General features: G+C 45.1%; 1 protein-coding gene across 1 annotated transcript in view; it reads left to right on the top strand.

Annotated features, from left to right (window-relative positions):
* The window catches only part of LOC126529915 (uncharacterized), a 934270-nt gene that overhangs the window by 555945 nt on the left and 353353 nt on the right, over positions 1-24972 (top strand). Inside the window, exons 23-24 of the mRNA XM_050177364.3 lie at positions 5163-5270; positions 9231-9275. Coding sequence (XP_050033321.1) covers positions 5163-5270; positions 9231-9275 — 153 coding nt within the window. The remainder of the gene's footprint in view (positions 1-5162; positions 5271-9230; positions 9276-24972) is intronic.

Below are 24972 nucleotides of genomic sequence, written 5' to 3'. Positions count from 1 at the left end.
GCAGCGCAAAGACCCATGGATATCTTCGCTTATTGACTTCCTGTCCAGCCAGTCGCCAGCACCGACCTCTCGGACGCTTCGTCGCCAAGCCACGCACTTCATCATTCGAGATAACCTGCTGTACCACCGCAACTACAATTCAAGCGGCCGTAAGTGGTTGCTTGTTATACCCCGACACCTCCTCTCCGACATCTTCGTCACGTTCCACGACGACCCACAATGCGGCCACGCTGGTGTATTAAAGACATACTCTCGCCTCCAGCTTCGGTACTACTGGCGCGGTATGTACCGTTTCGTTCGCCAGTATGTCCGGTCATGCCACCTATGCCAACGACGCAAGACGCCACCTCAACATGCCACCGGCCTCTTGCAACCTTTACCATGCCCCGCGCGCGCGTTCGACCGCGTCGGCATTGACTTGTACGGTCCGCTTACCAACACTCCAAGCGGCAACCGCTGGGTAATTGTTGCTACCGACCACCTCACGTGGTACGCTGAAACTTCAGCCCTAGCATCTGCCACAGCAAAAGACGTCGCCAGTTTTATCCTTCAAAACCTGATTTTACGCCATGGAGCACCTCGCGAATTACTGAGCGACCGCGGTCGCGTTTTCCTCTCAGACGCCATTGCAGCATTGCTAAAGGAGTGTCACATCATTCACCGCACTACCACGGCATATCATCCTCAAACTAATGGGATGACAGAACGTTTCAACCGCACCCTTGGTGACATGATGGTCATGTATGCTTCATCTGAACACTCGAATTGGGATCGCATTCTACCTTTCGTCGCCTACACTTACAATACCGCTACGCAAAGCACCACTGGGTTCTCCCCTTTCTTTCTCCTTTACGTACACGAACCTTCATGCACTATGGACACGATTCTACCTTACCGGCCAGATGCCTCGGAGTGGACGACTGTTTCTAGAGCGGCTGCTTACGCCGAAGAATTCGCCAGCTCGCTCGTTCGTTCACATCCCAGGACCAGTGGCGCCAAAAGCTTCGCCACGATTCATCCACTACGGCTACGTGCTTTGCGCCTGGCTCGCTGGTCTGGTTGTGGGTGCCCTCTACTCCTCCAGGCCTTTCCTCCAAGCTGCTCTCCAAGTACCACGGTCCTTATCGGGTACTGAAACAAACATCCGCGGTCAACTACCTCATCGAGCCAATTGAAACGCCTTCCGACCAGCGCCGTCGGGGCCAGGAAATTGTCCGCGTCTCCCGGCTCAAGCAGTGCCATGACCCCCCTGTGTTCCCCTGTCCTTAGGTCGCCAGGATGGCTACTCTTTCGGTAAGGAGTGATTGTACTGAAGGCACTGGGCAGTGGGCATGGTGCTGGTGTGCTTGTGCAAAAGAAGAAGACGACGTGAAGTGCTTGCTTCCCTGTTACGATATAGCGCCGACCTGTTTTAAACCTAGCGCTACAACCTATAACTAGTGACCCTTCTGCTAGGTGAACACCCCCGTTGCAGATGCTTGCATAAAATCGCACACTTAATACCTATTTCGCTGAAACAAAACTTATATGCTTCACTGTTCTTCTCCAGATTATCGTATAGCATATTGGCATGGGGTGCAACAACAAAAACTAACTACAACAGATTCATTATTCTACAAAAGAAGATATTGCGCATTTATGAAAACTATCAGGGACCATTTTATGAACTATGCACATTAGCAATATTTGTTAAATACTGAATGCTGAAAACTAACGACGTTTATGTTTTTAAACTACCTCCGTATATATAATAACAATGCACTGTATATACACGAAAACATAATTGAAGTTCCTTACGATATGAGACTAAAAAGAAAACGGATACTAAACACAAGGAGCAATTACGGTGAACAAACAACCAGATACCAAAAATAACAGTCCTAAATAAGCTAGAAGATAACAATGATTTCAGTTTGACTAGAAAGCCCTTCAAAAACCATGTGAAGGAATTGATACTAAGACAGTGTTTGAGAGAGTGATTATTGCAATAAAAATAAATTATAACCCGCTTTCTCCTTATTTTTCTGTTTTACGTGCGTTCATACATGTTCACCGTCATATGCTGCACTTTAGTGTAGTATGGTAATTCACATGTAGAACTTGTACTTTACTGCTTCTGGACCGGGAGACGGAAAGAGGGAAAGGGGGAGAAGGGGAACATTTCATTATTTTACAGTGTATATAAGTAAAGAAACTAACCCAATAATTTATTTTGTCAATTCTGTTCTCATTTTCTGTGTAAACTCGTGTACAATGTGCTAAAATATGTAACGTTATGTGCGTCCGCTCACTGCCAATGAATTAACAGTAAATAATGTAAAATACACGCGTATTTCGCGGGTACAGGGGCCCCTGAAAGTCGCTGTGCACCTTTTGCACCTGCACCTTTCTTGAAATGGTACTCAAGATGAAATAAACATTCATTCATTCATTCGTTCATACGCCCCCAGAGAACTATAAAACCATTAAAAAGATGCACTGTATTGATTAAAACAGTGAGCCAAACTCGAACATTTGAGAAAAGAAGTCCGAACGCTAGAACCACTCACGCGCGGTGTTACAAAGCGGTCAGAAACACAAATTTGACCGCCTATTTTTCGTGTGAGAAGCTACGCTTTTAAGAAAAGTTCGTGCCTGTATTCATCTTTGTGCCCTTCGCCTCCAATTTGAAAGCACGCCTGTAGCTAAGCGACCATCGGAAATGCTAAGAAGTAGGACACTGGTGACCTCTGACAAAACAAGGCCGAAAGTTACGCAATATATTGCGCCATATTACCATACGGTCACGGACACGAATTAGAACGATTCGTGTGCATAAGGAATGCCGAGGCATACTAATGATGATCATGTGCCTTTTTTTATTGCTTTGTTGTGCGTAATTTTAGTTTTCGTGCAGGAGTGACAGGCATAAAAATGGTTACCAAATGAGAACTTGAAGTAGATTACGATGAGCATGCGTAGTAGCGCCTTGATGAACCCTTCGCAGGCACTTCTTTCTGCAGTAAAATTCAGGTACTAGCAGCATCCAAAAATAAGTACGCTACCAAGCGGCCACTTGGCACTTTAGTAAAGGTGTGCCAGCCTGTGGGTCTCAGAGGCTGCGTACAACACGGTATGCCACCCAACGGTAGCGCTGTCTCATACAGAGAGTTATTTCACGGCTTCTGAAAGAAATGTCTATGTTATCGGAGTGTCTAAGTCATCTACGTAGCACTTCACTTGTTTATGTTGTCGAGCGGATGACAGTGTATGGCGGCTAAAAAAGAATAATGTAACGGCCACTTTGAAAAAAATATTATTTTACTATTTTAACCCCCTTGCAAACTTCAGTAATTATAAAAAATAAACACAGAATGGGGAGTGGTCGCGCCACCGCACCTGCGCAGTTTTATTTCCATGCCAATAACATGGACATTCCAGGCGCAGTTCTGGGTTTGGCGTCGGCGTCACCGTGAGGTTGCATCTAAAGTCCAAGGGCGATAAAATCATCACCGCACACCGTGTGCTATATGTGCAAGTGAAAGCATGCGAAGGTGAGCCGGCGATCGTGCCTCAATCTGGAGGCACGATCGCTGAAGTGCGCCGCCTTCCCTCACGCGCAAGGCTTCGCAGGGAGGGTAGCGGGGGTGGGGGGGTTACTTCGCGTGGGCAGGGCGGCCGCGCGTGTGTACAGAATCTTCACAGCGCTGTGTTTTTGCGGCGTAGTTTGTGTTCATGCGAGCTGCTGTACGAAGGTCAATTCGCTCGCTGCTTCTGCCACGTTTCTTCACTGCAGCGTTTTGACAGCGAGTTTCCGCAATCATCGAACGAGATGTGTTCAGGTTGGCTTGTGCCTGCGCGGCACCATGCTTCTTAATTTAGTGAGTATGCCTATGTGCCCAAGTTTATACGGCCAATAAAACTAGTATGCTTACTTGGTATAGCTGCTTTTCACTAATTTGCTCTCGCAATAGATGCTGGGGCTTTCGGGCAAAACTGCGACTTTTTGCCAAAGGTGTAGCACCCACATAGGTAGCAACAACTTAAGAATAGCCACCGCCGGTATTAAGGTAGGAATAAATAATACCTGTCAGCACCGAATGAAAGTTGCCACTTAGAGCGGGCAGAGCGCGACAAAGCAGCCGGGTATCCGTCAGTCATCATCACAGCTGTGTTTGAAACTCTCCTGCGTAAGATAAGGCTCAGAAAGAAAAATAAGAAGGTTGGAAAAAGAGACCGATTCACCTAATACCATATGTTCACAGCTCATCCCATTATCTAAAGAAACAGGCCAACAGGCTCCAATTCAACGTTGTATTTCCCGCTCTCTGCATACTTTAGAAGCTGTGTAGTGCAGTGAAGAATCGCAAAGGTAAGTAATGCACCATCAACTTCGAAACAAAATTCCCCAAGTGTACCTCTGACGTCGTTTACGAGATACCCTAGAGTTCCGGCAGACTGTACATCAGAATACCGGGCAATGTTTTAACGAAAGAGGAAGACACCATAAGAGCAAGAAATAAACAGGGAAGACAGGCAAATAGTAAAAAGGTAAATCTAAAAATATATATGTGCGGTAGCAATTTAGCTGCGCATTGCAACAAAGACGAACGGCCTCCACTATTGGGTGACACAATGTTTCTTAAGCACGAAAAAAAAAACAAGAAGAAAGAAAAACTATAGCAGCTTACTGCATTTCTGAAGCAGCAGATAAATGTGTCAGCGCAATGTCATTCCCTCTAAAAAAAATGAGAAAAATTTTCTCCATGAAGACCTGTATCTGTAGGCAGTGCGCATGCCCTTGAACCATGTGGTTCTTGTTGACGTTTTTTGACATTTTATAAAGCTGGTTGTTGCTTCAATAAATATTTTAGTTGGCAGTTCAGTGCTCGTCCTGTTGTGTTTGCTTACGATTCCTGTCCTCGTCTTCTTCGCGCTGCTTCAAGGTACACCCACAAAGATAAGTGACGGGCAGTAGTGTACGTCCGTACAAAGCGAGCAAAAAGGAAAGAACACTAAGCTGCCACACTATACGTCCTTAATATAAGCGTCTGCTCAAATGCTAAGTTCATATATTGCTTTGGATTCATTTGGAATGTAGGTTGTAATATCTGTTATAGTGTTTAATTGCGGTTAAGCTACTGCTCACTTGTCAATTACATGTCCCGCATGGGCTTGTGCAGGGTCCTTCAGGGCTGCGCGGCCTTCCGGGAGCTGATGGGCTGGGTGGCCCAAAGGGCCTCCAAGGGGACCGGGGTTCTCAAGGACCACAAGGACCCAAAGGCTCCACAGTGAGTGGCAGCTGCTCACCTATTCCACAGTAGAATGTGTCAGAGACACCACCAATAGCACTCGGTTTACGAGTCACGGCTGTTGTCCACGTTGTCTAGGCGCATGTTGCTTGTGAAATGTTGACAATAACTGGAGGTCACGAGTTCGCCAAGAGCGTTCCTAAGCGGACATACATGCGAGTAGTGAGAACGAAAAACAGCACCAGCACAGGTCAATTATTTAACTCACTGTACCGGCACAATAAAAGAACGAATATTTTTGTTCACCAAGAACTTTCATCACTTTGGCTTCGCAATGACACCCTCATAGGCAGTGAAGACGAAATGCTGCTACAGGTTTGCTAGGTATGACTTTCTCATGGGCGTCAACCTCTAAATGTTGCTCATTTATAAAAGCTATAGCATGCGGTACGAGCACCTCACCAGCTTCTAATAGTGTCTGCTTTTTCTTCCATCAGCGTGGGATAACCTTCGCCCACAATTGCTTAATGCGCATTTCGAAAGAAACGAAAGAAAGGGATATTGAAAAGTAGCTCGTATTCATTAATTGGGAAACTGGCCGGGCGAAGACAGGTACAAGTTCTTTTGGTTAACCTTATTTCTTTTTGCTCCAGAGCTGTATTTTTCTGATGACGAAAGCGCTGAATACGAATAGTCATTTTTTTCTAGTACGTTAGTCATATGTAATAAATTCGTTCAGCAATGAAGAAGCCTTCGATAATATGCTATCGGAGGCTTGTAACTTTTGTGATACGCCTATTGGAAGCACAGTGGAACGTTCAAATTGGATATTATCATTAGTGAGAAAAATAGAGCGCTCCTTAGAGGGGCCATAGCGCTACTGTCACACGTACATGGTTCAGCAAGAAGGACCTGAGCTATCAAACCAACTAGCCCAAATCTCTGTACTCATAATGCGTTCAAACACTAAGGAGAGGCAGAAGCGTTCGTATCTACACACTCCAAAATTACCCCCTCGACGGTCTATTTTTCGTTGAAACACTAATTTTGCACCTTCAATCGTTTTGTCTGAAAAGTTTGTAAATGGGTGCATTTCATAGCAGAACGCCAGTAGTGCAGCCTTGCATTATTTTAGGGTGCTGAAACTGTTTTGTGCGGGAAATGCACTTTGCATAATATAAGGGTGCTCTGGAGCAAAGGAAGTGAGAAGGCCTAAACGTCCATTTCCCAGTGATTAGGGCCGAGTCTGTGTTCGAGCAAGTGGCATCGTCACAGTCGACTATAAATGTCAACCTGCTTTCATGCACATGGCGTCCCTGTGGGAAAGGGGAAAGACACACTTTATTTTTATCAATTCCAACCCTGCATTTTGCTTTTCGCCCCTGCCTTTGGTTATGCTGTTTCAGCTGGACGTTGTTTTATGGAACAGCTGCCAATCATCATCGAATCATAGTGCATCAGACAATCATAGGTCTTTTGATGCTGGTTGTTTTTGGTGTAGCATCGCAGCAGACGCAATATTAGGCGCAGTAAGTATTGCGCTAGTTATTGCAGTCTTGGTTGTTATAAGCATTCGCAGGTCCATACGGAGCGATCCTCTGCCATAACAACCCAGCATTTATTGCGGATATGGTGCACCCCAGTCGTACAGTGCAAAGACACAGCTACTTCGTTCTATTTTCTCCTTCCTGCAACATATTACTGCTAGCTTCGCTTACATTGCTTCACCTTGGTGCCGGTTCGCAGATAAGGTCCAGCAATGGAGAGTGTGGCGTGAGCCCATCAGAGAAGGTAGAGGTACTGCTGTCCTATTAAGCGCTGTGTTTTCCTTATGGCTGTGTTGGCCGATTAGTGGCGAGGTAACGCTTTCGACTGAGAATCTGCTGGTGAAAAGCTCGAACACAGGAGGCGTGTCTTCGTTTTTTCCCTATTCATTTTAATAAAAATACCCGATAAAACCACAAATACTTCCGGGGACGTCCGGAAGGCGGGGGTAGTGATAGAATAAAATACGTCGCTGCAAATATAAATCGTAGTGTTTCGCCTAAGCACACACAAGGGAAAAGGGTGCAATACCAGAATACCAAACATTGAAATGGTTGTAGTAGTTTAGTAGTTCACGTGAACACTACCTTTTTATGAATTTAAGGGTCGGGAAAGCACCCTTCAAGGCGAAGTTTTGCTTAGTGTGTGGCCTTCAGCTCAAGGCTGTCTAGAGGAAGGAAGCACAGAAAAAAGAAACGTTTATAACATGAGAACGAGAATGTGACGTCTGTCTCTCTTTATTGTGTGGTGCGTATAAAAAAGTCTTCTTAAATAGCTTGAAGTACATCAGTATGGTGACTTTGAAATTACTCGCATTTAGCCATTACACACAGATTCGACCTATTCATTGCTAGAAGCCTGCTTCTATGCGGCCTTTTGTAAAGCAATTCACTAACGATGTCGTTTCTTTTTGGACTCCCATCACACCGCGGAAAGATTGCTTCCACAGTATCGTTGTATTTGACGAACAAAAAATGGTCCCAGGAGGGCTATATCAAGCGAGGAGGAGGGCGTTCCGGCACAGGTATAGAATTACGTACCAAAAATTGATCTTCTATTAACGCAGAGCGCGCAGGGATATTATCAGGGCACACACACGTTTCCAGATGCTTCACGACCTTCTCGAATGAAGCTACATTGTGGTGGAAATTCACGGCGCACGATTATAGGCCGCCAAGGACATGATTAACATTATTGATGTTTGCTTTGGTGTTTCGCGCTTTTTTGAGCTTTGCCTTATCTTTCGTTTTTTGTCCTTGGTTTTTGACATCAGATTAATGTCGCATTTGTATGACGTAGTTTGCTAGCCAGTGGTGACCCCCAGAAAAAATTCATTGCTGTAGTTTTGCAATCAATGCAACATTCTTGTAGTGAAACGTTTTTCTGAGGTATAATGGTTCCAGCGCCAACTAGGCACGAATTTTTATATTTTCAAATTTTCAGTCGCCAATTCAGTGAACAGACAATTTTACAAAGCCAAGTTCTTCCGATATCATTCTAACAGTCATTCGGTGGTCACTAGTTGTGCGCAGGAACCACTACACACTCAATTTTTCATTTTTGCACAAGGTGTGGAATGCGTCCTGGCCGAGCACCGTTATGAGGGCCTCACGGCTATTACGTAACGCTGGACCAACTTGAAGACAGTTAATTCCTTAATTCATAATTTGCATGAACATTTAGCGACAACTGATACATTTCTTCACCATTCTTGGCAAAATTGAGAAGAAATTTGATATTGATCCTTCGTTTCCTCTGATCGTCTAACACCATTTCGACAAAGACTAAAAATTAGTTACAGAATAAGGTCGCGCGCATAATCTGTCATGTCATACAGCATCCCGGCTTGCATAAGAGGTCAATCGTGTCCCTACGAGTTAAGTGAGCGAGAGAGTGGTACTGCTGCACTCTCTTAAATTTTTTGTATGGTGGCTCACATCATGGACTTTGGGTGCAGTCCTTACTCCGTGTAAACTCATCTATGCTTAGGACGATAATGTGGCTACGAAGGTTGCTGTACACGCGCAAAAGCTTGCATGCAATAATTATACAAGTTTCAATTACTTCTATACGCTAGCTTCACACAGCTTATCAAATGTTGCTAATTGCACCAACTAATAGTGGTTGAACAACAGATGTCACTAGAGACAAGCTTTCGACAAGGATATTGATTTCGTCAATCAAGGCCACCGCTCATAACCTTGACTCTAAAAAATCGCTTCACTGGTCATTGTGTATCTTATTTGTTGTCTCTGTGAATCCTAGTCTTGTTAAAATGGCAGCGAATGTGTTACAGCAATACGCATTGTTTGTGCGGCTTCAGTTAATAAACATGAGATGTTCGCACCGGGAAAAGAAAAGCACAAACCAAGAAAAAACTTGCACCCAGTCGGCAGGGTGCCGTAGGAAGTTGAATTTCTGACGCTTTCGTTGTGTTTGTTTTTGCTATTCCAGGGTGACGCTGGAAGGCCAGGAGTACCAGGCCTCCAGGGGGTTCGAGTAAGCCATTTACTGGATTGCAATTATTGTTTTTTTTTCATGGTTGTTAAGAGATTTCTGCGATTGCCAATGTGGTCATGTACAATTTATGTAGCTGGTACTAACGTTATCCTGCTGTTTTAAAGTCCTTCTGGTCCATATAAAAGTGGTATGAATGTTCGTAATCGAAAATGACGTACGCTACAGTCACAACTAAGCCTATTGTAATGTAACAAAGTACGACATTTCACTATTAGGTTGGAATAATTTATACGGACAAGTGGTGGCACTCACAAGGGAGTCCGAATACGGCAGAGAGACATGAAGGTTGATTTGAAAAACAATGTCTCCACAATAAAACAATATCTTAGAGATCCAGTCCATATGTTTTATTTGGAGAAGCTAAGCTTTCGTGAGACGGAGAAATATATACTTTGCAACTGATCACATTTTCCAAAGCATCTTTCGCCATATCAGTTACCTACCTGCCACTGACTAAGGCAAGAAGCTGAGACCCCACCACTTACTTGACCCACCTGACCACTCATTATACTGTCTGCGTCATTCGGCGTCTTTGGCACATCACTTTGTTCACTGTTAGCGTGCCTACTAGAGCGAACCATTCCAGAAGTGGGTGCCTTCGTTCATCCTCGTGTTTCCCTGCACTCAGCCACCTTTTGTCAAGTTTAATGTCCACTTCCTTAAAACCACAGCGCGCGCACAGCTGCAAAGCCGGAATGCCACTGTACGCGCAGAGCTGAAACCAGCAACAAAAGGAGGAGCACTGCCCTGGCTCTGCTGGAGGGATTATTGAGCAGAGCGTGATGATGCGTCTAGTTCTCCTAGTATGTCTTGCTGTCAAAGGCACTGCGCCTCTTCTGTGTCCGCAACATCACACAGTTGCATATAGTTAGCTGTAGAGAAATGTGGCGCTAGAGTCTACCGGAGCTGGAAGCAGGACAGTTCAGCCAGCGTGGGAATGATCGTTGGCACACCGATTTGCCTAATCTTCCTTCTGTTCTTCAAGGGAAGCACGGCAGTGCGATTAGAAGACGGTATAAAAGAAGACACATTGGGACACACACAGTGCTGTGTGTGTCCCTATGTGTCTTCGTTTGTCCCGTCTTTTGACGTTTCGACAAGTGGACTTGTCTTCTCTAAGGCGACATATGGCTTTCGCGCCACAGTATGTATAGGTGGGCTTCTTCTAAAGTGGGCGAGCGCGTAAGGCGGGTGGGCGCGGGCATGAGTGAGGGTGTGTTAGCGACGAGGGTGTGGAATTGAGAATAAAGGAGTGCTGTGCACAAGGCCATGGACATGGCTCTCTGTCCGTCACGTCTCAACGGCTGTGTGTAAGCCAGTGTGTCTCGTGGTTGTGGGCTATCTTGTCTTTTAAAGAGAGAATAGAAAGAGTGGCAGAAACTGGTGCTCGTAAAAATACAAAAGAAAATAAAAGAAAGTATTGAAATGGAATAAATAAAGAAATAAAAGAAAAAGGAAAAAAGAAAAAGAAAACAATAAGCAGCCAAACTGAGTGTTGTTGCTTATAGCTTGAAATTTAGCATAGCGAATAGATTCTGAAGCTCCCTTTAAAGTGTTTTTGCCTATTCATTGCAATGTCCTCAGCTTATGGATAAGGTATGATTCTTTGTATTTTCTCTCTCGTTCAGAGCGGTGATTTGACTGTAAGATGTAGAGTATAAGTTCATCAGTGTTATGACCTGGTTGGTTGAAAGGCTCGGCGATGGCTTTGTCAAGCTTTCTAGCTGTGTCCGCGCGATGTCCGTTAAATCTGACCTTCACTGATTGTCCCGTTTCACTGATATATTGTTTATTACAGAATGAACTTTCAAGCATATGAATAGCATTCCGAACATGTACAAGTAAAGCTAGAGTTGACTTCGTTTGTATAACCATTTGCGGTGCTTTCAATTTCATTGTCACTTTGAAGGTGTCTGCAGGTGTTGCACCTGGGGCGACAACATGCTTTTATCAGGAGGGAATGATATTGGCTGACTTTTGGGTGCACTAATATGTCTATTAATTTCCTATTGCGGCGATAGGTCACCATTGGTACATCCGGGAACTATTTTCTTTGAAGCTCATTACTTGATTATATTGGGAGCAGTGGCGTAGCCAGAAATATCGCTCGCGGGGAGGTGGGGGGGAGGGGACTCACGTTGCAGCTCGGCTTCCTCCTTATATAATTTGTAAAGGGATCAAATAGTTGAAAACTGCATTGCCATTGCAAAAGATGCTGCAAACAAATTCTTGAACGTTCCGCACTGTCAAGGCAAGTAAAATATGTATTTCTTTCATGAAAGAATAAACTCGCATGTCCGGAAAATTGGGCCCTATAACGTAAAACTATTCCAATATGTTTTTATTCCAATCTCCTGACGCCATACTTGCGTAACCACCGACGCAAGCATCTGGCGGTCAACCGCAGGGTTGTCTGAACAGACCAATCAAACACTTTCCTCGTTCACAGGAGGTCACTCTTGTTTGCTTGAAAAACAAATAACATTGCCTATACTGAGCGGCTTGTCTTATCTAATTTGCAGTTCCATTCTCGATTTCGTATTTCTTAGCCAAGATTTTGCGGAATATTTCGTTTGTATTGAAGAAGGACTTTCCGACCACCGGCTAGTGAGCATTACCTTACCAGTTCTACAGATGACGCAATACTATTCCTTAGTGCTTAGCTACAAAGATTATTCTCATGCCGATGATGTGTCCATCATTGAGCACATGGAAAACTGTCTTGTTGATTTTATCAGCACTGATGCCTGTTCTCTATGGAATTGATTGAAAATTATGTGCCACTTTTGCATGAACCAATTCATCCCTAGTAAAAAAAAGAAAGTTCGCAAGCACACACCTTGGGTGACACGCGTTGTTATTCATATTAAACGCAAGGTAAAAAGGTTAAAAAGAAAGCATGGTAATCATGTTAAAATAAAAGAGGCGCAGAACTCTCTTCAACAGAAGGTGACTGCTGCAAAGAGTGACTATTATAACAACTCTCTGCCTAACTTTATTAAAAATGATCCTACAAAATTTGGAACCATATGAAGGAAAGAAAGAAACCGATTTCACGAATAATAATTGAGGGCACATCAATAACTAATGACGAAGACATAGCACAACATTTTAATGAGTATTTTCAGAGTGTCTTTGCAGTGTCAGATGATTGCATTACTATGCTTCCAGTGAAACAGGTATTCGATGTGGATTCTATTTCTTATGCTGGAATTGTCAACATGTTGGTAAACCTAAAAACCAAAGCTTCTTGTGGCCCTGACGAAATCCCAAACATGTTTCTAAAACGTTATCCTGAACTTATTGCCAGCTTTCTTGTATGAATTTTTTCTGCGTCTGTGCTGTCGGCACAACTGCCCGATGAATGGAGAGTGGCCCGAGTTGTTCCAATATTTAAAAAAGGAGATCGCCTAAGATTACAAAATTATCGTCCCATTTCTCTGACATCAGAATGCTGCAAGCTCTTGGAGCACATCGTGGCAAACTATATAAAAGAATTCTTAGCTGAAAACAATGTGCTCACGGAGTTTCAGCATGGCTTCAGAAAGGGTTATTCGACTGTAACGCAATTGGTATCAGTGATTCATTCATTTGCTTTATCTCTAGACAATAATGGCCAAATACATGTAATATTTTTAGATTTCAGAAAAGCCTTCAATAAGGTTCCGCACGACAAATTAATCTTCCAACTTAGAATTATTGGCATACCTGACATTTTCATAAACTAGATTATTGCTTACCTGAGCAAACGCACTCGGTACGTTACAATAGGTGAACATAGCTCGGCCACTCTTCCAGTCACATCAGGGGTGCCCCAAGGTAGTGTCTTGGGGCCTGTACTGTTTTTAATTTATATAAATGACATTGTTAAAACCATAACTCCTGGTGTGCAAATTAGACTGTTTGCCGATGATTGTATTTTGTACAGTGACATAACTTGTCAGAATGATCAGACTGTCCTCGAAAAGAATTTAAATAACATATTAAAGTGGTGTAATGAATGGGGTATGTTTATTAACGCTGATAAATCCGTATTTCTTCGTGTTACTCGTAAAAAAAGCCCACTAACCTTTTCTTATACGCTAGGTTCTTCAGCTCTGCGTGAAACTCACAATTACAAATACTTAGGTGTTACTTTGACTTCCACATTGTCATGGAACATGCACATTAATGATATTTGTTCTTCTGCTTTCCGCAAACTCTGTTTCCTAAGATACAAACTGAGAAATGCCCCTCATAATGTGAAATTACTGTGTTATATTACATTTATTAGACCAAAGTTAGAGTATGCATGTATATCATGGGATCCTTACACTAAATCAAATATCGTGCGTCTTGAAAAAATACAAAGAAAGGCAGTCAGGTTTATATTTAATAAATTCGCAAGACTGTACTCTCTCTCTAAAATTATGACAGAAAACTCCATACCTACTCTTGAATCGCGCCGAAAGCTGCTAAGACTTGAATTCTTTTCCCTTCTTCTCAACAACAGGCTTGAAATTAAACCATCGACTTATATAACGCCTGCCATAACACGGCAAACAAGACAGCATCATCCGGATTCACTAACACCCTATTATCCTCGAACTGACACGTTTAAATTTTCTTTCTTTCCCAGAACAGTATCAGAATGGAACGACAGTTTACGGACACAGTGTTACTAAAATTTGTATAAATTTGTATTTGTTTGTTCTTAATTTGTTCTCTTTTGTTTGTATACGTTCTATTGCCCCTCTGCTTGGACCGAAAGGTCTGCAGTATGTACTAAATAAGTAATAAGATAAAATCTAATTCGCTGTCAAGAGGCCAGGAGCACTCTCAACTGGTGGGGGAGCCCATGGGGCCGAGCCACTTCACTGAAAATCGACAACCATATGAAGAGCGTGGTGCCGGCGTCTGTGATTGGTTCGCTTTCCCTTACTTAGCTTGCGGTGGCTGGTCTAAAATCGCGCTGGCATGCAACGGAAGCTTTAGAATGGCGCTAAAATAGATCCTCAGCAAAGAAGAGTTGGCAGAACGAGGTTTTAAACGTGCAGAAAGTGCTCGAAAGCATTACACGGACGCAAAAAGTTTTATTGACGTAATAGTTCTGCGGAAAACCACAAGGTGGGGTGAAGTAGTTATTAAAGGGAACATCAGACATCCACCTGTTGGTAGCATTTGCAACAATGGAAACCCATACGGGTTCCTCGAAAGAAAAGCCTCGCAGTTGAAGAAAAATTCGTGCTGGTCCGGCACTGGAACCGGGGGGCACCACCTTCCCAGGCCAGCCCGCTCTACCATCTGAGCTAACGAGGCAGCTGGCAGGGCGAAGTCGAATTTGTCGACAGCTCGAAGCAAACCCAAGAGTTTGACGTAATAGTTCTGCGGAAACCCGCAATGTGGAATGGAGTAATAATTGAAGGGAAAATCAGACATCCACCCGTTCGTTGCAATTGCTACAAAGGATTTCCTTTGTAGCAATTGCTACGAACGGGTGGATGTCTTATTTTCCCTTTAATACTTACTTCACCTTGGGGGGTTCCGCAGAACTATTACGTTAAACTCTTGCCTTTGCTTCGACTTGCCGACAAATTCGACTTCGCCCTGCCATCTGCTTCTGCTAGCCGCCTTAGTTAGCTCAGATGGTAGAGCGGCTGCCACGGAAAGGCGGTGGTCGCGGTTTCGAGTCCCGGACCAGGGCAAATTTTTCTTCGACTGCGAGGCTTTTTTTTCAAGGACCCCGTATGAGGTTCCTTTGTAGCAATTGCTACGAACGGGTGGATGTCTGATTTTCCCGTTAAAAAAAATGTTTCCTAATACGCAAATAAACCCATGCTTCCCGGCTGGTGCGAGTAGCCAGTGCCTGAGCGCTCGGCGGCAGCCATCTTTTATTCCTTTCGGAACGGGCAGCCTGCGGCTATTCAGATGAAAATTCATTTTTGTTCGGCATATGAATGCATCTTTCACGCGTACACGTCACTTTGACGTGGTGACTTTTTGTGGCTTTGGGACGTCGAGTGACAGATAGATGAAGAGGGTGCAGCCCGAAAACTTTTCCCCGATAGCGCAGGGCTAATGGCGAAAAGGCGTCGTATAAGAAATAACGTTTTTTCTTTTGCTCGTTCAAGTCATGTATAATCAGTGTGTATACGTCATATCAGATGGGGAGCTATCGCAGTTTTCACGACGTCGCGTGAGAGACAGGTGAAGTAGGGGTGGTCCGACAAAGTTTTTGACCAATCGTGGAGGCTGATTGCAGAATTGAAATACAATAGTTTGGAATAGTTTTACGTTATAGTGTCCATTTTGTACAAAATGACTGGCATCAATGCTTCCATGTTTTTTTTTTTTTGGCTATTTAGTAAGTAAATAAAATATCACACGAATTTTAGAACTATATCAGTTTTAAACCAGGGGCGCTAAGACGTAAAGCTATTCGAACCTTTTCTATTCCAATTCTAAAATCAGCACTCCACGATTGGTCAAAATCTTTTTTCGACCACACCCACTTCGTCTGTCGATCACACGACGTCAGAAAAACCGCGATAGCTCACCCTCTGATATGACCGGTGCACACTCGTTACGCATGATTAGACCGAACAAAAGAAAAATGATTATTCCTGATTCGACAGATTTTCGCCGTTAGCCCTCTGCTATTCGCCAGAAGTTATCGGGCTACACCCACTTCATTTGCCTGTCACGCGAGGTCACTAAACCGCTAAACCTCACCGCGTCAATGTAACGTGTACGCGTTAAAGATGCATTAATATGCCGAACAAAACAGTTTTTTTTTTTTCTGTATAGCCGCAGGCTGCCCCGTTCCCAAAGGAATAAAAGATGGCCCAGGCACTGGGTACTCGTACCTGCCGGGGAGCAGAGGTTTATTTGCGTATAATAAAACATTTAGCGTGGCTATGTAAGGTTTTCTAGGATTCTCAGTAGGTTTACGACTTCGCTCTACCAACTCTTCTTTGCTGGGAAGCCGTTTTGGTGAAATTCTTAGTGGCCCGTTGCCCGCCGCCACGATTTTCGACCAGCCACCGCAACCTAAGAGAAAGCAGACCAATTGCAGACGCCCGCACCTCCCTCTTCATCCGTTTATCCATTTTCAGGGCGCTGGCTCAGCCCCATCGAAACCCTCTCCACTTGAGCGTGCTCCTCACCTCAGCCGATTGGATAAGAAAAACCGCTCAATGTAGGCCATGTTATTTATTTTGAAAGCAAACAAAAGTGATTTCCTATAAACGAGGAGAGCGTTTACTTGGGCTGTTCAGGCAACGCTACAGGTGACCGCCCGATGCTTGCGTCGGCGGTTACGTAAATTGGACGTCAGGAGATTGGAATAAAAACATATTGGAATAGTTTTACATTATACGACCCCAGCAAAGCAGTGCATGCCGCTGATAAGAAAAATGTAAAGGCCCAGAAATGAACAAATTGAGGACAAATATTTTATTGAATTTTTGTGCATATCCTATGGTCAGGAAAAAGTCTCAATGACGCTGTCCTTTGTTTCAATGTATTGCGCAGGAGCAGCTGTCACCGGTCGTGTACTGTATTTATACCGAAATTATAGTCGCAAAAGAGAGCACATATAGAAAACAGGAGTTCTCCAAAACATACGAGTGTGGTGTTCTTCCAGGCAGGCAGGAACCAGGCAGTTGCAGGGAAAGTACGCAAAGGCATTTCTTTATTCCATGGACAAGATGACAGGCGAGCGCCAGCACAGCTGGACCGCCGGCTGTGATAAGCTGGGAAGAAGTGCTTGCCCTCGACGAACAGCTGTCGCTGGATGTTTATTCGCCGCATGGCACACACAAACGTGTCGTGAATCGCATCGTCGCGCAGGTTTGAGCCAGCCTGCGTATCTGTTATACTACAAACTGAGCTATGGTCGGCGTTTCACCTTGCACGGCGCGGTAAAACTTGGCTCTCTCGGCAATTCCGGTTGGCTTTGGCGACAGGTGTTTGCTCAAAACTTCCCTTAGCGCGCTTAACGACATCGAAGTATGCGTAAAGGAAGCTGTCAAAGACATTTACAGTTGGTAGGTTTTCGGACCGATGACACTCACGAAAACGTCGACTTGAAGGTCGGCTGGAACCTTGTTTGCCCTCAGGTACGATGAGAGGCGCTCGTCGTACGACGTCCAGTCACTGGTCGAGTTGTCAGAAGGTTCCATCTGTCCCAGTTGCGAGGTCATCTCGCAGTATTGTCGGTTCCAAAGTGAAGAAGACAATGCCAACTGAGCTGCAGAGTCCCGCTGTCGATGCGTCGATCCTCGTCGCCATTATATGGTTGTGGTGGCGCTTCAAGGCAAACACACCTCGACCGGTTTTCACACGAACTCTGTATGAAACAGGTCCAGTCCGCCCTAACACAATCTCAGGCAACCGCTTTGCACCGCGTCTGAAATTTCGCCCAAGAACGCTTTCACTCACAGCGAATCCACGTGCGCGCTGCTTGCGACGCAATGTCTGGACCAACTGCCGCATCGAAACCTTCTGCTGCAGCGACGGCTTGACTGCATCTAGATGGGTGCGGAGTCGACCCTGTAGCAAGAGAGTAGCCGGCGCCTTCTCAGTGGTCGCATGTCGAGTGTTCCTGTAAGACAACGAAAACTCTCCCAACGTTGTGCTTGAGCTCGCGGCAGTACTTTTCCGCAGTGCCGTTTTCAAAGTTAGGACAAATCGTTCAGCCTGTCCATTACTGCTCGGATGGTAGGCTGACGTCCTTACATGGCGCGGGCGAATGCTCTTAAGGTAGCTTGAAAATACAGCCGAGATGAATTGCGGCCCATTGTCAGATACCATAACTTCAAGGTAACCAAACCTGCAGAAGATTTTGTGGAGACGGTTTACTGTGTTTTCCGCGGACGTTTCTCGCATTTGGCACACCTCCGGCCACCAGGAGTGAGCGTTGACCACAACCAGGAACATGGCACCCTTGAAAGGTCCTGCGAAATCTGTGTGCAGACGTTCCCGGGTGCAAAGGAGCCGGGCAAGGCATCACGCGTTAAGTTAAACAGGGGTTGCAAGAACGCACATGGGTCTCAATGTCGCGATCGATGCCTGGCCACCACACGTAACTGCGTGCTAGTTCTTTCATCCGAACAATTCCAGGATGTCCCTGGTGCAATTCTTCGAGCATCTGCGACTGGTCTTTCGGAGGAATAACGACACGCATTCCAAGAAGAAGACATCCTAGCTGCGCGGAAAGTTCACAGCATCTCTGAAAAAACGGCTTCATTTCTTCACTCATGACGTTCCCAGGCCAACCGTTCATTGCGTGCTGCATGACCACCTTTAGAATCGGATCTCGGGTCGTGTCACGTTCCACATCACGACAGTTGATTGGCAAGGACTGCATGCGTGGGAGATAGAACTGGTCATCCGAGCATTCTTCACTTTCACTTGGCAGAGGCAATCGAGATAAGCAACCTGCTTCGGCGTTTCGCTCGATGGCTTATACTTCAAAGTAAAATTGTAAGCAGACAGAACTAAAATCCAGCGTTGCAGTCTAGCTGCGGCAATAGTTAGTATACCGTCTTGGGACCGAAAATTGTCTGCAAGGGTTTGTGGTGAGCAACGAGAACAAATGGACGCCCGAAAAGATAGTAGTGGAAGCGTTTGACGCCGAAAACTAGACCGAGCGCCTCTTTTTCCAGCTGACTATAATTGACCTCCGCTGAAGATAAAGTACGGGATGCGTACGCAACCGGATGGCACTGACCATATGGCTCCACATGAGCGATGACAGCTCCTATACCACATTCCGATACATCACACGACAGTTGCAGGGGGCGCACTGGGGTCGTAGTGAGCGAGAACCGGTGGCTGTGACAGCAGCTGCGAAGCAGCTGCTGTCACTGGCTGCTTCGCACTCGTCACTCCAGGCCCAGGGAACATTGAGCCGCAGCATTCTGTTTAGGGGCAAAACGACGCTTGACCGGTTAGGAACAAACTTGCCATAGTAGTTTATCAAGGCCCAACAGTGAATGTAATTGCTGCTTGTCCGTAGGACGCGGAGCCTCTGCGATGGCTTCTAGCTTGTCAGTTGCTGGTTCAATTCCGTGCGCGCTAATGACATGTCCCAAGTACTGCAACTTGTCTTTGAAAAACTCGCATTTCTCTTTCTTTACCCTGATGCCTCTGTCTTATAACCGTCCCAATACCACCTCCAAATACCGCCTCCCAATGCAAGTGAGCCAATGGGAAGATATCACAAACGGGGTACTTTATTTAAAAGTAGTCTCTACGAGCATTCAGGCATTGGTTCCACTGACTGGAGTCGCGGCATTCCCGTGTCATAAAGGTCCTTGGGCTGCTGCTTCCAAAAGTCTGTAACTGACTCCTTTACGTCATCGTCCGACACGATTCTAGTTCCCTTGAGCCATTTTTCAATTTCCGAAATGAGGAAGTCGCAAGCGTCAGGTCTGGGCTGTATGGCGGATGTTGCAGCGTTTCCCACTTAAATTTGCCAGGTTTGTATTAACGAAATCAGCGACGTGGGCACGGGCATTTTCGGGCAGCAAAATTACCCCATTCGTCAATTTTCCACGTCGTTTGTTCTTGATTGCAACGCGCCGCCGATCCAATGTTTCACAATGTTGGAAACGATTGATAGTCTCTCCAGGATTACCCAATTCTATCAGTAATGGCTCCTGTTGATCGAAAAAAAAAGTCAACAACACCATTCCAATGGAAATTACTGCCTTTGCTTTCTTCGGGGGTGGTGAATGCGAATGTTTCCACTGTAAGCTTTCCATTGTGTTTCCGGTTCGTAGTACTGACTCCATGATTCATTCCCGCTCACACCTGCAAACAAGAAGTCGTCACGCTGATTGTGATATCGGATCAGATGAGTCAAGGCAGTGCCGAACTTCTCCGTCTTCTGGCGGTGGTTCAGAATCTCGGGCATCTATTGTGCACACAAGAGCCGATAACTGAGATGGTAATGAATTATGGTGTGAACCGAAACGTGACTCCTGCTTACGTGCTCTGCCAGTTCATCGATGCTTAGCCTCCGTTCTTGTCTAATCAGCTCATTAACCTTTCTAGTTGTGTTGGGGGTGATTGCATGGTGGCTTTGGCACGGTCTTGGCTTGTCTTTGCAAGCTTGATGTCCTTCTTTGAACCGCTTGCTCCAACGCTTCACAGTGGCCAATGAAATTCAATGTTCAACGTACACAGCAGCCGTACGGCGACCAATTTCTATTTGAGAAATACGTTCAGCTCACGATACCACGTTGTTCAACTTTTGCAGTGTCCATTATATCACGCAACCATGTTCAACCCAGAGTATGAGAGCACTAAAGAACCTTTATCCTCACACCTGCGGAGCGCGTTTGTAAACGAGAGATGCGTGTGTTTTACGCACATGCTTCGCAGATAATGAACAAAGCGCTATTGCGAGGGGGTGGTTGGCTCACTTTCATTAGACTCACCAGATTACATTAGAAATGCAAAGATGTAATGAAATATACAAAGCGAAGCTATATTTATACGGCTTCATAAAGGGAAAAAAAATGTCACTGTAAACAAAATTCACTGCACGCACACACAAAACCTCGCAATAAGATATTTAAAGATACGTATACGTCTCTAATTAATCTAGGTATCTAAGAAAACATCACAGTACATTACGCGTCAAGCAAGGCAAATAAACATGTTGCGCAATTACCAATTGACACATCAAAAACGCCTAACGCCCGCTCCCTGCTTCCTCCCCTCCCCCAATGCACAGCACGCGGCGGAAGGCGGCACGCTTCCTTCCCGCTTTTCCCCCTTGGGCACACAAGACTGAGCCACCACTGTAGGCTCATCCATGCCACCCCCCCAACCCTTTCACTCGCACATACAGCATGCGGTGCGCGGTGTCGATGTTATCGCCCTTGGACTTTATACGGAACATGACGGCGACGGTGACGGCAGGAATGCGCCTGTAGTGTCCATATAAGCGCTCGCAATATTGTAATAATAATATCCGGCAACTGAAGCGACCCGTGGCCTATTACTTACCGCAAAAGAAGTAAAAAAAAAAGAAACCCATGCGACAATTCGCTGCGCCGGACCAATGTCATATTTCTTCTCATTTTCTTTTTTTTTGTGGCGCGGGTCACTGAAATGAGAACACGCAAAGGAAAGCATGTTAGCCACAATATGCTGCTTACTTTGGGCACCTAATGTGGCTACCGAAGGAATATCGAAGAAAAAGTGAAACGTTTCTTTCACAGTGAACTATACGCATACTGCTCGGTGTCCTACACCGGCCAGACAAGATTCCGGAGAGACTGCGCTGCAGCGGAGGCGTTGCAATACGTGGAGTCCCCACAGTAATTGTGGCGAGCGACCATTGTTTCTTCTTTTCGTCTGCTATCCAGAAGGCGTCCAAACCTCTGCTAGGCGAAAATCCACTCGGCTAGCGAAAAATTTACGCGCACTGAACTGCCCCGCGAGGTGGTTGGGGCAACACGGGAAATACGAATGCGCTCAGGCTGGCTCTGGCACCCCGCGGGTAGCGTGAACAAGAAAATCGAAGAGACTCAATGGGACCTCGCGAATAAAAGTGAAAGTAGAAGAATAAATATGAACGTAGCTACATTTGCTGGCTTTAGTGTCTTGACGTGGATGCTTTGGCGCAGGTGAAAAGAATGTTCATATTTTTTTCTGTGACTTGACGGCAGAAATGCTTATAAGCCCATTGAAACCACTAAATTCCGAAATTGAAAAGTTAAAGCACGACTTTAGAAATGTCAATGCACCTCTCACATCAAAAATGTACGAGAACTTTATACCCATATAGTTTCGGAACTGAAATCCACGCACTCCGCAGACTCTGCGGCCGCTGCAAGATGCCGCGAGGAGCCCACTCTCCATCAAAACGCCCTTGAAACTCTGTGCTCGTGTGCGGCTCCTTGCGTTATGTGACTCCTGGTGCATGTGACTCCTGGTCTTTTCAAGCATGAAAATGACATTCTAGACGAAATCCAGAATGCTTTCCGGCGCCGTGGGTTGTTTTGGTCGGTGGTGCATGGACCACCTGAAAACATTTCGGGGAGGGGAGCTAAAGCCCCATAAGCCCCCCCCCCCCCCCCCCCTGCTTATGCCCCTGATTGGGTGGTATTTTCGTAGGATGTTGTTTATGTTTGGGTGTGCACTACAATATTTGGTTGTAAAGGCTGGCGGTCTATCCAATTCTGGTGTAGGCTGTGTCTTCGCTAACTCCGACAGTCTACAATCTTGACACGACATCATAAGCTCAATCGAGAGCAACTTATGGATAGTTTCTCTCGACTAGCGCTGTTTTAGGGTCATTTAGGTGGTCGATATAATCATGGTCTTCGCTGCAGAGCCTTCTTATTCGTTTCGCTTGTCCGACGAAAATTCCTTGCTTGAAGTGTCGCGGTGATGACTGTTGGAGTCTTAATATGGCTGAGTATTCGTAGGTAAAGTGTAGTTCTCAGGTTTCCACTTTCTATGTGGACCGTCGTGTAGAGGAAGTTGATCTGACTAGGAGAGTGGTGAGCAGTAAATTTATTACTCGGGTGAAAGCGATTGAAATTGGTAATTAAATCGGTTAACGCGCTTGCGGCGTGTTCCCATGTTAGTGCCGAAAGTTTGTAGTTAGTGAATAGAATCGAATTCGAAATAGTTGAGCGTGGGAACTAACCTAAGGAGCGACAGGTAAACTTTAGGAGCGTGCACTTGGGGATTGATTGCGAGGGATTTAGAAACGGCTTCAATTCCTTCACTCATGGGTATGTTAGTGTAAAGGGCAGAAACATCCAAATTGACTAGAATAGCGTGGTCGGAAAAGATTTGGTTGGCGTTGATGCCGTCATAATTCGGACGAAGTACGGTGCGTCTTGAACAAAAGGGTGGTGGGTATTTTTGGCAGGTGGTGATTTAAGAATTTAGATATTGACTAGGTAGGTGTGTTGTTATTAAACACAATAGGCCGAACCGGATTTCTGCTCTATATAATTCTTCGATGGGAACTTTATCTATTCTAGGAAGATAAAAGCGGCCTGCTTTTTGGTTTTTGGGCATCATGAAGCAATATGCAGATTGCGTGATTAGTTCCCTGGACAGGAGCTCCGCTATTGTGTTTTTCACAGTACTGCTGTATTCTGAAGTTGGGTTAGAGTCGAGTTTTCTGTAATTGGTGTGGTTGCTCAGTTGTTTGGAGGCCTTATTCTTGTACTTTTCTATAGGCCCATGCCTATAGAAAAGGCATGGGCCGCCTTTGCCTGCTGCCGCCTTTGTCTGCTGGTTTTATTGCAATATGATTGCTTTCCGCGAGTTTTTTAAACATTTGGTGCTGAGCTGGGGACACTTTTTTTTGCGTTTCCGGCAATGCCGCGCTGACTCTAGAATTTCCTTTGAGATCAGCCTTATGTATAAATTCAGGTCGGGGCACTGTTCGGTTTCCGGTGTCCACGTACTAGGTGGTCTAAGAGAGTCTCTATCTCTTCTTTTCCTGCTTGTGGCCTATCTAAAAAGAACTCCTTGATGCGCATGCGTCTTGAAAAGTCTGTTATAACTTCGTGGAGTTCGTATTCGTTTACTGCGATGCTCGTGGGACAAAACGTTAGACCAAGTGTTAGGAGATCCGGTTCCTCGGCGATTAATGTCTACTACTGTGCTACAGTGCTCTGGATGCTCGCGTGTAGGACAAAACGTTAGACCAAGTTTTAGGAGATCCAGTTCCTCGGCGATTAGACTCTGGAATATGTCTACTACGGTGCTACAGTGCTCTGGATGCTCGCGTGTAGGACAAAACGTTAGACCAAGTTTTAGGAGATCCACTTCCTCGGCGATTAGTCTCTGGAATATGTCTACTACGGTGCTACAGTACTCTGGATGCTCGCGTGTAGGACTATCGGTCGAGTCATTTGCTGTCGAGGTTACATTAGTTTTCTGGGTCCGATCTGCAGCTATAATACTTTTGTGCTTGTATTTATCTAGTAATTTTTCCTCTCCAGATTGGAGAAATTGTTCAAGTTCTCTTTTTTACGGTTCCATTAAATTAATCCTGTCGAGTTGATTAGTAATTATTGTAAGTTGTTCCTTGCAGTGCTCTTCGAGAATATACATTAATTCATTGATATCTAAAGCCTTTAAAGGCTTTAAAGACATCTTACTGCACGCAAATGTCAGCCAACTTCATTCCCCCGTAATGAAAGCATGTTGTCGCCCCAGGTGCAAAACCTGCAGGCACCTTGCAAGTGACATTAAAATTAAAATCACCGCAAATTGTTAGACATAGGAAGTCAAATCTAGCTTTACTTGTACAAGTTCGGATGTGATTTATACGCTTGAATGCTGCTTCTGTATGAAACATTATATCCGTGAAACGGGACAATCAATGAACGCCAGATTAAACGGGCATCGCGCGGGCACAACTAGAAAGCGGGACAAAGCCATCGCCGAGCATTTAAACCAGCCAGGTCATAACATAGATCAATTTAAACTCTACATCTTACAGTCAAAGTTCCGTTCTGAACGGGAGAGAAAGCACAGAGAATCATGCCTTATCCATAAGTTCAAGACATTGCCACCAATAGTCATAAACATTTCAAGGAGAGCTTAGAATCTATTCGCTGTGTTAAATTTCAAGGTATTGGGAACAACACTTAGTTTGGTTGATTAGTGGATTTTACTTCCCGTTCTTTTCCTTTTTCTCTATTTATTG

This window comes from Dermacentor andersoni, chromosome 5, assembly GCF_023375885.2.
Source record: "Dermacentor andersoni chromosome 5, qqDerAnde1_hic_scaffold, whole genome shotgun sequence".
In the NCBI taxonomy this organism is placed as follows: domain Eukaryota; kingdom Metazoa; phylum Arthropoda; class Arachnida; order Ixodida; family Ixodidae; genus Dermacentor; species Dermacentor andersoni.
Note: the sequence above shows the minus strand (reverse complement) of the source record. Positions and strands in the feature narration are given on the sequence as shown.